The sequence below is a fragment of the Mus caroli genome, chromosome 3 (genome assembly GCF_900094665.2).
Source record: "Mus caroli chromosome 3, CAROLI_EIJ_v1.1, whole genome shotgun sequence".
NCBI lineage: Eukaryota > Metazoa > Chordata > Mammalia > Rodentia > Muridae > Mus > Mus caroli.
In genome coordinates this window covers 135,116,764-135,132,571 of record NC_034572.1, presented here as the reverse complement: position 1 = coordinate 135,132,571, position 15,808 = coordinate 135,116,764, and the positions used below count along the sequence as shown (strand labels likewise).

At 39.8% G+C, this 15,808-nt stretch overlaps 1 protein-coding gene across 3 annotated transcripts in view; it reads left to right on the top strand.

Annotated features, from left to right (window-relative positions):
* The window catches only part of Bmpr1b (bone morphogenetic protein receptor type 1B), a 157,876-nt gene that overhangs the window by 128,774 nt on the left and 13,294 nt on the right, over nucleotides 1–15,808 (top strand). For all 3 annotated transcript variants that reach the window (XM_029475531.1, XM_029475532.1, XM_029475533.1), the window contains 4 exons: nucleotides 1,361–1,457; nucleotides 2,994–3,132; nucleotides 8,520–8,712; nucleotides 9,495–9,792. In XM_029475531.1, the coding sequence (XP_029331391.1) occupies nucleotides 1,361–1,457; nucleotides 2,994–3,132; nucleotides 8,520–8,712; nucleotides 9,495–9,792 (727 nt within the window). The remainder of the gene's footprint in view (nucleotides 1–1,360; nucleotides 1,458–2,993; nucleotides 3,133–8,519; nucleotides 8,713–9,494; nucleotides 9,793–15,808) is intronic.

Here is a 15,808-nt window from a genome sequence, read left to right as displayed (position 1 = left end):
CAAGAGCTCCGGGGTACTGGTTAGTTCATATTGTTGTTCCACCTATAGGGTTGCGGATCCCTTATATATCACAACAGAAGATTGATTTCTAATTAGGATGTTTCTATGCAAATACCATATCATCTTTGAAAATAACTCGTTGTGGGAAACGTTCACAGTATATAAACAAAAATATCTGCCAACATAGTGGCCAATATTGTCATTTCAACCCTTGGGAGGCTAGAGCAGAAAAATTTGAAGTTTGAAACCCTCTTGATTACATAGTAATACTTTCCCTATAAAAGAGAGAAAAAAGAATCGAATTACACGATGATATAGTATCCTTTGTGAAATTCATTTTTGTTTACTGAAGTGATACTATAATGCCATATGTGTAGCTTTTGTCAGTAAATTGCTAAGGATGTAATGATTTTATCCAGTTTAGTCCTTTTTAAGATTTTCTTTCATGGAACATATCCTACTTTTTATTGTGTAAATGAAAATCTCCTGCCAAAACTTGAATTTGTCTTTTCTATGCAGGGGAACAGCTGGGAGAATGTCTTCTCAGGCTGTCTGAAGTCATAGCTTATAGTCCTCCTTTTCACAACTAAGTAGCACCCATCACTTTCCCCAGAGCATGCAGTACCTGTAATAACGTGGCTAACTCTGAGACTGTGAGACTATTTAAATAGCCCTCAGCTACTGCACCTCCCCTCCCCCAAATCACCTGGGATGATTGGTTTTAAAAAAGAAGATATTGAAGATATTTTTGAATAAATATTTCTGGGTTTGGTCTCTTAAAACATTCTAATTCACTTGAAGCTTTTCTCAAGCTTGCTTTAAGCAAATCTGATTTGTCAAGAACTTGAGTTCATACAAAAGTGCACTGTATACTCATATCTATCTTTTTTATAGGATTTGAGGGATTCTTGTGTTTTGCATCTATCAGAAAACAACTTTGGATATAATGAATACAGAGTTGTTTTTGTTTCAGACACCAGGTGAGAAGAGCCTTGCAGACCCAGCCACTGACTCTGGGGTACACAGCAGCTCGAACTCTCACGTTAGACTCAGGGACCCATCTGCTTCCCTTGTATTCTTTCTATGGGTTTATTCTGTGTCAGGTCAACTCCTTCCATAGAGGAGACTTGTGCTGTTGAAATAAACATCTAGCTGAATGGATTCATCTACGTCTGACAGTATCATCAACAACCAATCATCATACACGCCGTTTTGAGTACATATGTGCTTTTTAATACAACACATTATAGTTTTCCCTATTTTACATTCCCCTATTTGATACATGTTTATTAAATGTTTAGAAAAAGAGTTTATCCCTTTTAAGTAAAACTATAAGCTGTTTTGTGGCTTTCTTTTTCAGATTTTGTTGATGGACCCATACACCACAAGGCCTTACTTATATCTGTGACTGTCTGTAGTTTACTCTTGGTCCTCATTATTTTATTCTGTTACTTCAGGTAAGTATTGGATGTGTACATGGAGTTTCACACTCTTAGTGAGATTTCTATATGAATATATTTTTACTGTTCTTGCCTGTAAGCTTTTTGCAGCATGGCTTTCTTTGCCCCTAAATATTTTTTTCAAAGATTTATTTATTTATTATATGTAAGTACACTGTAGCTGTCCTCAGACACCCCAGAAGAGGGTGGCAGATCTCATTACAGATGGTTGTGAGCCACCATGTGGTTGCTGGGATTTGAACTCAGGACCTTAGGAAGAGTAGTCAGTGCTCTTACCCGCTGAGCCATCTCTCCAGCCCTTGCCCCTAGATCTTAGGTTGATTTGAAAATGTCTATTGCTATTGATAGAGATTCACCCAACAAAGCTATAAATAGATGCCTGTCTCATTTCTGTTTCAGACATTACTCACTTAAAATTTTCATCTCTAAGGAAACACAGATAATTGGAAAATTTAGTGACTAGTTATGACTTAGGTTTGATGATAATTAAATTAAAAGAAAACATATGGGAGTCAGAGTGCTTTCAGTAATTCCTTATTTCCTGACTACAAATTTCTCTAGTATTATAACTTTTATAGAGTAAACATTAAAATAAACTGAGTTTAGTTATATTTAAGTTTTTTAGTCAAGAACTTATTTTCTACTTTGTGAAATTTAAAGGTTTAAGTGTCCATACTATTTGAGTATCCAAATTTTAAACTGTAACATTCTATAGTACATCATTTAGTTAATTAAGATAAGTTATAGAAGACATTACATGTTAAATATTACCATGTTTTAAGGTTTTATTTTTATGTCATGGTCATTGTATTGTCTTATATATAATTTTATGTAAAAGAGTTCCCTGACATACTTTAGGAAAAAAAAAAAAAAAAAAGGTGCCGGGCGTGGTGGCGCAGGCCTTTAATCCCAGCACTCGGGAGGCAGAGGCAGGCGGATTTCTGAGTTCGAGGCCAGCCTGGTCTACAAAGTGAGTGCCATGACAGCCAGGGCTACACAGAGAAACCCTGTCTCAAAAAAACCAAAAAAAAAAGGATAGATTTATTTATCTAGTTTTGTGCATCAGTGTTTTGCCTGTATGTATGTCTGTGTAAGAGTATTGGATACCCTGAAATTGGATTTAAAGACAATTTTGAACTGCTATGTTTGTGCTGAGAATTGAACAAGGGTCATCTGGAAAGACAACCAGTGCTCTTAACTGCTGAGCCATCTCTCCAGGCTCCTGACAATCTTTAATAAATGAAAGAAAAAATCCCTCACACATTTAAGTACTTAGGGAACTTAAAGGAAATGTTTCTAGGGAATGGTTATTGGAGCTATTTGGAAATGCCAATGAGTATAGTCTGATTATATATAACATTTAAAACACAGAGAAAAAATCTGTACATGACTGAGTGAGAAACCTCCCAAAGATAGCAAATAGCGTTTCATCTTGTGTTTATTGCTAAAGTCCATGGTTAATATTTGTCTGCGGTGTTTTATATCTGTCACTGCATTTACGTTTTTGAAATCATCTCCCTTGTCCATACTTAGGTATAAAAGACAAGAAGCCCGACCTAGGTACAGCATTGGGCTGGAGCAGGACGAGACGTACATTCCTCCTGGAGAGTCCCTGAGAGACTTGATCGAGCAGTCTCAGAGCTCGGGAAGTGGATCAGGCCTCCCTCTGCTGGTAGGAGAAGAATATAGCATGGATCCCAAGGAAAGGTGTTCTCAGACAGTGTCAGTTTACCTTTACTTACATAGGGCAGTAGACAAGAAGGCTCAGTATCTGTCGGATCTTAGATGTGGGACTTCCTGGTAACATGACATGTTGAGGGTGAGATTATTGTTTCTTTTTAAACGTGGCTGTTTACCAGCCAGACCCTCAGACATCCTGATCAAAAGTGGATTAAGAAAAACAATACACGTGGGCCCTCTGCCCTCTGATTTTGGTGAGGATTGATTCTGTGTCTGTGCTTTGACCTGGCTTTTGAAGGCAAAAGCATTACCATCAACCTCTGCAAAGGAAGAAGGCTGCATATCAGCTGGAGGGTGAGAGTGCAGGCTGAGGTCTGTCCTTTCCATCCAGAAGAGGCTACACTTCTGATAGCCAGCACTTGCAACTGTGAAGAGAATACGTTCCTTATCAAGACATTTGCTTGGCCAGGAAACGTATTTGATTCATTTCTAGACCACAAAGTAAGGTTGTTGGAATTAAGGATACAACTAATTTTAATGAAAACTAACTTCCTCAATGAGCTTTGTTATTTTAGCAAGAGAGGAGGGGAGAAAATGTATAGATGGGGGTAGGGGGTACGTACAGGTGCCATGGCTTGCAGGAACTGGTTCTTCACCTTGTGGTGATGGAGGATTGAACTCAGGCTTGATGACAAGTGCTTTCAGTTTTGGGGCATCTCCCTATCACCTTAGAAGGTCATGAAATTGACTCTTAGATCTCAGGCTCTGGTTCTGACTTGCATGTCTCCTTGTTTCATCTGACAATCTTGTATTTACCTTTGTAGTTGACAGCTTTAAGATCAAACAGGAAACAATCTGTGCTCATGCAGCCATTTCAGTCATTATAAACAAAATGATAGTATTTAGGACTTTAAAAGTTGCCCAGGTTCTGATGATCGAATAGATTTTTTAAAATAATTTTTATACTTTAATCTGTTAGTAGCAATTATAACTATTGTCATTTGTATCTCTGTAGCATTCTATTTTATTTGTAAAGAAAAGTCCGAATAGCAAAATCCACTTGGTACTAATGATTTCGATGCTCTTGGGATTCTGACTGACTGGACCTCAGTATCTCCTAACTCATCTCACTGAGATGCAGTTATCAGTCTACAGTCTTGGGCTATGGCTTTTCATCTTTGCAGGGGAATAATCAGTCAAACCTTTCCCATTGTCTGTAGATTTTCTTTCTAGGCTTCATAGGGATATCATGTAAACTTCACCTGACTCCTGTCCTTTGTTCCTGCTCCCCTACCTCTGGCCTGGGCCCTGCATAATGTCTGAACAGTTAAATATTCTCAAAATAAAACATGGTCCCTGTCTTCACAAATGTAACCACTGAGTGGAACATTTCTCTAGTTCACAGCTCAAGGTCTCCTTCACATAGGGTGTAGGGTGAGATTTCAGGCAGTTACCTCAGCTTAGAGTCTGGGTAGCCTCCATCATAACATTGTCTGTTTACTGCAAATGCTGCAGCTTCAGTGATGTGCCTTAAGGGATGGAGTATACGCCATTGTTTGCACTGCCTATCCTTCTGAGAGTCTCTCTATTCTATTAAACAGGACACTCAGTTGTTGGTATAAAAAGTTATAACTTGAGATTTTTTTTACCATTTGCAGGGATCCTTTCTGTTTCTATATTCTATATCCTAGCCCACCACCAATGGCTGGCTTTTCTCTGGTTCTGCTTTTTATCACTGCAGCAAACTACTAGAGAAACTCAAATTCAAGAAATTCTTAATTTTTATTTCATTTAATTTACTGTTTTGATCATGTTTCCCCTGCCCATAACTTCTATAAGATCTTCCCCCACCTTCCTACTAACCAGACTTCATGTTCTTTCTCTTCTTGTTCTTGCTCAGAATACAAACCAAACAAACAAACAAAAAAGAACAACAACAAAAACCTATTAATAAAAAATACACAAACAAAACAAAATCCCACACAAACAAATCATGGACTTGGTTCATTTGTTGGTCAACTCTCTGAGGCATAGGCTCTACCTATGGTTCATATACCCAGTGATAGCCATTAGACAAAGATCAATTTTCCCTTTGCTAGTAGGTATCAGTTGCAAATAGTTTCTTGGTTGGCGCTGGGATCCTGTGTCAACTACTTCCTATCAGTGCTGGGATTTTGTCTGGCTTGAACTTGTGTTGGCCCTGTGCATGCTGCCATAGTTTCTGTGAATTTATGAGTATTTTAGTCCCATTGTGTCTTGAAGATACCGTCTCTTTGGAATCACTCACTACCTTTGGACCTTACAATCAAACCACAGACAATCAAACACTCTAACCTTGTAAGCTCAAATATAGAAAAATGAACAAAGAATGTCTGTGATATTTAATTACTATAACTGTGACTCTAAAAAGATGATTTCATGTGCATACACACATGCACAGACACAAATATACACAAATACTTGGTATAAATACTTGGTGAATAAATATATATGGGAAAGATTTTACTAGACTTCATCAAGAGTATTAACATTGGGCTGGCAAGATGGCTCAGTAGTTAGAAGTACTTCTGCTCAGGACTAATATTCTGAGTTCTATCCCCAGATCCAGTAAAAAGGCAGGGAGGACTCACTCCTGAAAGGTATCTTAGAACCACCACATAAATATCATAGCTCACATACATTGTGAGACATGCATTGTCTTCTAGTCAACTCCCCTTTCTTTGGGGTTGTGGTTGTACACTGAGGTGAAAGTGCACAGCAGAACAAAACTATTCATCTCCTGGAAAGAACGAGAAACAAGAAATTGACAGTCCTATACTCCGCTTTGGGGGCACATACCCTATGGCCTACAGAGCTCTGACTAGACTCCATCTCTTAACTCTTCACATTTGAAACAAGCTGGAGAGCAAACTTTGAACAAATAGACCTTTGTGGGAAAACTTAAGATAGAAATTATAGCAACTGTTATAAAATTTCTCCACGCACTCAACTTTTTAAAGAAATATGAATGTAATTGAGATTAAAAACAGGTATGCAGAAAGAGCAGAAACATTGGTTATATCAGAAGTTGAAATCTTTGTTTAAATTTCACACATATGTTCAGGTTCTTTGGTGATATAATCTCAAAATCTAAGTAAAATTTCATTTCTTAGTCTAACTGAATGGCAGAATATCTTGGAGGTCTGCTGTTTCTGTTCCATGTAGCACTGCCATTGCTATCAGGACATTCATTAGGGAAGACATCTTGTTTCTAGAAAAGTAACAGAGCCATTTTCCAGGCTGGATTCAGAAATTCACAGAGCAATGCTTGTAGCATCCGTAAGCGGGACACACTATTTCTTTAATAATGGTGGCATTTTTCTTCTACGTATCCGGCTTAACTGCTTGGTGTCTAGCTCTCAGCTGTCTAGTCCTCTCAATGCTCCTGTCTTCTTGTAAGGGGAGTAGACACAGAGCCTATCTCGTAGAGAACGCCTAACTCTGAGAGGGGAGAACTGCTTTATGCGTTGACTTGTTTGATTGTTTCTACCTCACTTTCTGCTTCCTGGACCACTAGCAGTTTTCTCAGTTTTGACATTTTACTTGAGGGAAAGTACTGCTTTCCTTCTGTTGGTCATAGCATTAGCAGTGCTAGGAAGAAACTCAGACATCTTTAATTAATATTATCTCTCATCCTGGAACCACAGAACAATCCTTACTAAGAGATCTACAGAATAATATCCATATCCTAACTCTTCGAATCTGCCACGGAGTCAGGCAGGAGGGATTTAGGCTGCTAGCCCATGGACTAGGAAACGGGAGTGGTCATGTGGGTTGCTTTATCATAATTGAATATTCCTAGAAATTAAAAAAAAACAAGAAGTAAAGCTTTTGATGTATAACTACGAAGAGGGGTTTGTATTTGTTATGGTAAGATTTTTTTAGCATGCATGTACTATGTAGATTAGGATGGTCTTCAACTCACATTCTACATACTTTCCTGGTGGACCTTCCAATTTGGATGAACCAAGTTCTTTCTGGATTCTATGAATCGCCTGCAGTAGTAGTTGGTCCTTTTAGCCAGGGAACCATTGATCCAGTACAGACGGTATGTACCTCACGCAGACTGTCACTTACATTCTGTGCCACTTAACGCAAAGGTTTCCCTTTGTTTCTATGAACTCTTTGTAATTCTTCAGATTTTTTTATAAATTATTAAATGAACTTTCTCTCCAGCTTGTTAACTCTCTTGTACCACTTCTACCATTTAAACTGCTGTTTTCTGTCTATATTTTGTATTCTCTTTCTCTTCAAGTTCACAATTTTCTACTGTCTCACCATGCTTGTTTAGTCTGCATTTAGTTTCTGTTTCTTAAACAGTCCCTGTAGCTATTTGGCATTCTACTATTATAGAGATCTAAAAATGTCACTAATAATCTAAAGGGATTCAAGTCAGTGGTCATTTTCTTTTTTTTTTTTTTTTTGGTTTTTCGAGACAGGGTTTCTCTGTGTAGCCCTGGCTGTCCTGGCACTCACTTTGTAGACCAGGCTGGCCTCGAACTCAGAAATCCGCCTGCCTCTGCCTCCCAAGTGCTGGGATTAAAGGCATGCGCCACCACACCCGGCTGGTCATTTTCTTTTTATTTTGTTTCGAATGAGTTCTCCATTCCCTCCATCCCTTCCTTTTATTATTTTTTTCTGCTCATCTTCACTCTAGCAGTTTGTTGTTGTTTTGTTTGCTTGTTTTTGTTTTGTTTTCTGGTTTTTTTTTTTTTTTTTTTTTAATTTTTGGTTTTTAGAGACAGGATTTCTCTGTATAACAGCCCTGGCTGTTCTGGAGCTCACATTGTAGATCAGACTGGCCTGAAACTCCCAGAGATCGCCCTGCCAATGCCTCCCAAGTGCTGGGATTAGAGGTGTGCACCATCATGCCTGGTTACCTTAGGAGGGAGGTTTTGTAAATTTCCTTGTGGGTCCAATAATTGTCTTATTTAACAGATCCAAGATTTGTTTTGTGTGTATGTGGGGGGGGGGCAAGACTTTCTTCAGAATACTTAATAAATCATTATATCAGTGGAACACGTTGGTTTATCAAGTAGGAGTTATTGTGAAACCAGTTTTTTTTTCTATGAAAGTTGCAATAGACAGAATAGAACATCTAATACTTGGAAGCAGTATTTGATGATTTAACATAGACAATCATCCATCTGAAATACATTTGAAAGAGAACAGTAATAATGAATAAATACAAATAACTTGTGTGTATAAGGAATAACATTGACTACATATTTTTATAGGTAGTTATCTCCCCCCCCTCCCCAGCTCCCTAATGCTCAGAGGAAAGCTTAAACAGCTGTGTAGTTCTGTGAATATACTAATGAAGTGTTTGGGTCTTACCAGGTCCAAAGGACAATAGCTAAGCAAATTCAGATGGTGAAGCAGATTGGAAAAGGCCGCTATGGTGAAGTGTGGATGGGAAAGTGGCGTGGAGAAAAGGTGGCTGTGAAAGTGTTCTTCACCACCGAGGAAGCCAGCTGGTTCCGAGAGACTGAGATATATCAGACAGTCCTGATGCGACATGAGAATATTCTGGGTGAGTCACAGTCTACACTGTGTATGTGGACTTTCCTCACATTCTTCTGTCTTTCTCTGCACATCTGCATATGAACTCATCTGTCTAGACGTGTTACAAATGTTAGCTTTCTTTTTGGCCTGAGCCTTAGAGCTCATAAGCCTCTGATGGGGACCTCACAGGAGGCATGACTAAGGTACTTCTGTGGATGGGTTAGGGGCTGCAAATGTTATACTCTCCAATGATTTTTTTTTCTTCAGAAACAGGAAGTACAAACGAAATACTAGAATTTCTCAAGGTTTCTTAGGGATTTGAAGGAGCGTATTTGGATTTAAGTGTTGTGAGAAGTTATAGAAAATTTATTTGCAGAGTTTATTTGTAGCAAGAGTTAATGCTGAGAATCAATTTCCCTTTCCTTCCCTCAGGCTAGATGTGATCTGCCTGAGTGGACTCAGCCAGTGACCAAGTCTTCCATTCAACATTTTATGCTTGTAACTGTGATTCCATAAGGATTTCTGTACTACTGATCAAGGAGTGGCTTCAGATCGAAACTCTTATTTATTCATTTATATATATATATATATATATATATATATATATATATATATTGCTCTCTCTCTCTTCAATTTTTATCTCCTCTGCATGGTATTAGTATTTTAACACTATCAAGGGCATATTCAGAAAACTGGGCAAGATGCTAAATCAAAGACATCTGGAAAAGAAGGATGAATATTCCAGCATACGAACGGTACCTCATTCTGTCTGGGAAACATGAATCTCATTTTTTCTCTTTTTCCTTTCAGGGTTCATTGCTGCAGATATCAAAGGGACTGGGTCCTGGACTCAGTTGTACCTCATCACAGACTATCATGAAAACGGTTCTCTTTATGACTATCTGAAATCCACCACCTTAGACGCAAAGTCCATGCTGAAGCTAGCCTACTCCTCTGTCAGCGGCCTATGCCATTTACACACGGAGATCTTTAGCACTCAAGGCAAGCCAGCAATCGCCCATCGAGACTTGAAAAGTAAAAACATCCTGGTGAAGAAAAATGGAACTTGCTGTATAGCAGACCTGGGCTTGGCTGTCAAGTTCATTAGGTTAGTATATGAATCAACAGACACACATTCAGAGGTTATTTTAGAGTGTTCTAGTTACTTCCCACAGCTCTGTCCTATGATAATTCAGTGGTTGATCAACATAATTTCAACTTTATTGGAGAGAAACATGTCACGATTTTCTTGGTAAAGACCATTTGTTTGGGTCAGTCCTTTTGTTTCTGTTCTCATCAGTGACCTGGTTTATCAATTATTCTATACAGCAACACAGCTGTATAGAAAAGAGGCAGTTAATGTCCGTGCGATTTTGTGTCAAGTTAACACAAGCTACAGTTATTTTGGAAGAAGGAACCTCAATTGAGAAAATGTTTCAACAGGACTGGTTTGTGGACCAATTCTTTTACTTTTCTTTTTTCTTGATTGATTGATATTGAAGGGTCTAGCTCACTGTGGGTGGTGTCACCCCTGGTCTTGGGTACTAAGAAATCAGGCTGAGTGAACAAGGCAGCAAGCAGCATCCTTTCATGGCTTCTGCCTCAATTATTGCTTCCAGGTTCCTACCTTGTCTTTCCTGCCTTTGCCTTTTTTGTTTAGTCTTACAAACTATAAGATGGAATAAGCCCTTTCCTTCCGGAGTTTCTTTGGGTCAGTGATGTTTTATAACAGATACAGAGATCCGAGCTAAGACAATGCCTTGAGAAACTGCATCAGAATTCTGCATGACATTTGTAACCATGGAGAGGATTCAAGAAGAACCAGCAGCTGAATGGAGAAGAACGAGCAGCTAAATGGTGCCAAAGACCGTGTTTTGTCTGTGGTGCAGGAGGGATTACTTCATAAATGTTTGTGAAATACTGTACACCAGGGAACAAAGCAGCTGATATCCAGTGATGTTAGAGAATATTGCCCCAAGGCACACATACTTGAACTTGCTGGTGACAGTGTGCAGAACATGCAGGCTCCTTGGTATGTTGGAACCCCTGCACAGTGAGGAGGTTTCACATTCAGGAGCTGGGACTCTGTCTCCTTCTCTTTAATCAGTGTGTCTTCTTTTATCTAAGACATGCATCCTACCATGTAACCTACACAGAATCCCAAATTGAAAGCATTATTGTTTGTAATTACAATTTTATTCTTGTAACTCAGTTGCCAAGTTCTCTAGTGTGAACTTTGTAGATTACAGCATCTTGTTGCAATGGGAAGAGGTTGGACACAGCAGGTGGGGCTGCTTGAGAGGAAATGACTCCTCTAGTCTGAAAAGAAAGGAATGTTTATTTGGGTGAATAAATCTTTGCATAACTAGCTACCTATAGAATACTCAGTCTAGGCTGACCCATTAGTATATCTCTGGCCCTACTTGTGAATATCTTCCAAAGAAGATTCAACAGTGTGTAGAGAAGGGCATGAGGAAGAGCTGGGGTGAAGATTACAAGAAAGGACTAATGAGTTTCCATTTTCTCCTGAATGTAAAATCTGAGATGAGACTTAATAATGAACTTAGATAAGTGGAGGTCTTTGCCAATTATAGATGACAAATGAGAAGTTAAATGACAGTGAGTTATGCTATAAATTTGAGACATGAACCTCACACTATTTAGTAATTTAAAGTATTAAATCTAGTTTCTCTTCAGAATTTTTTTGGGGGGGTGGGGGAAGGCAATTCTTTTCAAGTCTAGTCTACAACAATGGAACAAACATAAGCAAACTGTCTGGTGTGCCTCTAATTCCCAGACTCTACTCTCCTATTTAAATTTCCCCAAAGCAGTTCAAGATGTAATAGCCTTTCTTGTCTTTGTCAGTTGTCCTCTGCTGTCCCCTCCCTTGGCCTGCTTTATTGAGAAATCATTGCTGTGTGCACTGGAAACCTTGGCTCATGTGCACCGGAAGCCTTGGCTTATTGTGACACCACTGTTCCTGGTGTGTCAATGTCCTTCAGGCTTCTCCTTCTCTCTCTCTCCTTCATCTTTGACTATTTCTGCTTGTGAGATTTCTAGCCTTCTCTCACCTTCCTTCGCAGCTCTGAGTTTGGCTGGACCAGGTTAAAACATAGTGTCTAATTTTTGATTTGCCCAGTTGGATGAGTTTTATCTTCATGAAACTCATACTTTACCTCAGTAGGTTTCCTTCATGATACTATATCATCTAGATCCTCGGGGAAAACCTTGAGCAATTGCTTCCTTTCTGTATTTCTGCTTTCCAGACTCTTCTTCAGAATTTATACTTTGCTGCAGAATTTATACTCTTGAAGTGCAATTTGGATGTCATCCTAATTTCATATTTTCTCATGGCCTTGGGTTAAAATGTAGTTAAAGTCTCTTGCTGCGGTGAACTCTTTATGACCTTGGCCCCATTCTTGAGATTCATTCCCCCAAGCTGCTTACCTTTGCCCTGTCCATTCTGAACACATTCTGCTTCCCACACCCACAAGAGCTTCCAGAGTGCTTTACTTATCATCTCTATAGCTTGCCTCCCCTTCTCTGGTTAACCACCACCAGTCTCCAGAGTAAAGGGACAACTGTTGGTAGTCACTAATGGCCCTGTACAAAGTGTCATTTCTCATACCAGTGCGGTGATTCCTGGCTTCTTAACTCTCCCTCCTGGTAGAGAGTAAACAGAGCACGGGTCTGTCCATCTTCCATTCTCGGTATCTTGCCTTGATTCTGGAGGTGCCTTCTGCTTTACACACTGGGTAATCAAATTACATTTGTTCTCACCAGGGAGAACAGCATGTTGTCCTAGTTGCAGGGGATTGATACATTCTTCATAACTTTATATTGTACCCACTTTCTTATTTGTCTTTCTTTTGTAATATTGAATGGTTTTGTGTTCTCCCTGTATAGCCAATGGTAGCTAATGCCTTGCTTTCGCTCCTAAAGACCCTAGAGGCTTGGACCATTCCGGCCTTTCCATGTGCACTTCAGGAATATCAGAATCATCTCTCATCATATGCATATATGATATATAGAATATATAGACACCTGTGAATAAAGACACCACCTTCTGCGTCCTATAATAATTTAATGGACAGTGTCTGTCTTTAGTTACCATTGTGTTCAAATATGACTCCACTCTCTGGATACTCTTTGGTACCTTGAGAGCAAAAGTTATGTCAAATCCATAGTGTGAATCTCTTTCAACTTGACCTAGTTACAAATAACAAATATTACTACTGTTTTAGTTCAGCAAATGCAGGGACAAGAAAGGTGAGCCAACACCTTCCTTGGGGGTTTTAATTAAAGTGAGTTTTCATTTCTGAAGTTTACTTCTGCTTAAGGGGAATGAATGAAATGATCTCACAGGTTTACTGTGAATCCTGGCTCTAGGAAAAGGAGACTCCTAAAGGATAAGTTGGGATATCTTCGGTGTACAATGTCCTATTCGTCAGAGGAGGAGAGGGGTGAGGATGCTGGCTTCACCAACTCACTTTTCTTTCCAGATAGAGGTTGTATTGGGTAATTTCACACATTTTTATCTCCTTTGTGTCAGAGGTTTGACATCTTCCATTTTTATCCCAGATTTTAAGCCTTGCTTTACCCGCTTCTCTGATTTTTACCCTTTGTGATGATTTACGTTGTGTGTCTGTGCGCGTGCAGCTGTATAGGGTGCTCTGTTTCAGATGGAATCATAGCTAACCCATGTCCATATTTGAGTTTTCTGTAAGAACTTAATCTTGCCTGCATAGGTGGTAATTGTCTCTTAGGTAATTTCTGGACGGTTCCCAGGGAACTCGAGAATCACAGAGAGCACCACTGGGACCCTAGGGACCTTCTGTGCACACAACACTTTTGCTCTCCTTGGCTCCTTCCGAGGATACATTTCCTGCTCAAATGAGGTTTAATCCAGGTGATGTCAGGAGATCCCTGCTGTCCCCAGAGAGGGGAAGGCAAGGCCATGTGAAGTGCTCTGAAGGAATGCACGCAGCTTTCGGGGCTCTCTCACTCAAGCAGCTTTCTGGTACCTCACTGTTCAAATAAAACACTTTCTGTAGGAGACATAAATCCTGGATCAGGGCATCTCAGGGGTCGAATCTTAAACAGCAGACGTACAGTGACAAGACTGGATGGTTTTATAGCTCTCCCCACTGATGGTGAATTGTCCAAATGCAGAAAAGGACTGGCTCCACTTAGCAGAAACTAGATTTCCTGACTCCTTCTGATGTCAATTTCTGCGCTGCTTTTGATACATACGTATTTACTGTACCTTTTGAAATACAAACATTAAATTCATAGAGCTAAGCTCATTAGGGATGACGTCAATATTCCTAGTTAATGTTTTTGCAGGTGTCTCCATCTTTGATGAAAGAGATTTAGTACTGAAGTTCTGGCATATGTGGGATTCTTAGGAATTTGAGTTTTGTGATATTGTTTTGCAATATTGTCATCTCACCTTGATCCACCCACTCTAGAAGCTTCCTCATAGACATGCCGAGAAGTTTTCCTCCTGGGCCATTTGAGATCCTGTCATTTCGTTAGTAAGCAGCGACTGGCCATCACAAACATTGAGCCCTGGTGAACGGGACAACAGAAAATATTCTGTGCCCAGGGAGCTAAGGACTGTGCCGAGGTCAGCTGAGTAAGTTGATTCCACAGCCACTCGGCAAATAATTCAGCAGACACAGATGATGTGTGCACACACCTGGTAAGCTCTGCATATCACACCTCCAATATGTCTAACATGACAAGAGCTTTACTATTCCCTATAGTATACTGTTTATAGTTGCAAACATCAATTTTATGTCTTACCTATCCAGCACCCCATTTATACATTGTCTTTTCACAGTTCTTTAATGTGTTTTTTTTTTTGAAAGAGCTATGTTTAGTTTTCAAAAGCTTATCCATCCAAGAGGCTCAGTGTTTAAGTCCTGTCTTTCTCTGTCTGCTAGCTTTCTCTTATCCTGACTTCTCTCCTTCTTTCCTCTGTCTTGGGCATCAGCGGTTTCCAGCAGGAGGCCCACCCTGAGGTGCAGAAGCTAGGAAGTAGGGCCCCTACTGCTTTACTCTGTTCCTGATAGACTCTCATTTCCACAGTGGGTTCTACTCATGCCCTTAAGGAAACGCATGTCCAGCATTGGTTGCCCTGGTGAATGTACTCTATGCTAAGCTACAAGGTCAAACTTTCCATTACTAACTCTTCTTGCCAGAATTCCTGGTGCAGATTTGCGGTTGGAAAGCTTAATCAATACAGGAGATACAATGCATAATAAGGCTAGCAGAGGTATTGTTTTAAACCCCCTTATTCTCCACTTTCAAACTACTGAGCTTAAGCAGTACACTGAGCATATAGGACACAGGCTACTAACTTGGTCTGTGGGTATTCAGTGATGCTCGGCAGGTGGTATAACTAGGGATTGAATCAGCTTGGATAAAAGAGCACTCTGGCTTCCCTGAGGGAATGAGGCCAGGTAAAAGTTCAAACTTTATTTTCCCCATGTGACAGGGTTGTGAATGAAGCTGGTGCAAACATGCATTTCCCAGCTGTGTGAATTGTAGGCTTCTATTTTTCAAATCCTACTTTAATAAGTGTACTTAAATACTTCAGCCTCTCTTCTAACCCACCACCCACCAGAGGTAATGGAAAGGAAAGGTTAATAGGGCAAAGGACGGTGTGGACCTGCTTAGAAATAAGTCTTTGGAGCAAGTCCAATTTGTGTTGTCAGGATATTAGTAATCCAGTTCACGTGAATCAGCAGTGCTACCTTGATCCACTCACAAACACCATTTATGAATGAGCACCAAGCATTCCATTCAGAAGAAACATGAGGCTCTGCCAATCCGCCATAGTCCATGGAAGTAGCAAGAAGCCCTTGGGATACCACCCGAAATCCTTTAGTGTGTTTCTCTCTATAAAGTCATGACAAATGACCAGCAAAGAGTGTCAAGACAAAGCAATACCACACAGTGTCGTCCACTGTCTATTGGGTTATATTTATACTCTTTCCAAACATCACGTGTTCTCTCAAGTATCTACTCTAGCAAGGCATCACATGCCATTTTTCCAGGCTGCTTCTAGGAAAACACCACATGTCTCTTCTCCGCAAAACATCCTCCCACGTGTCTGC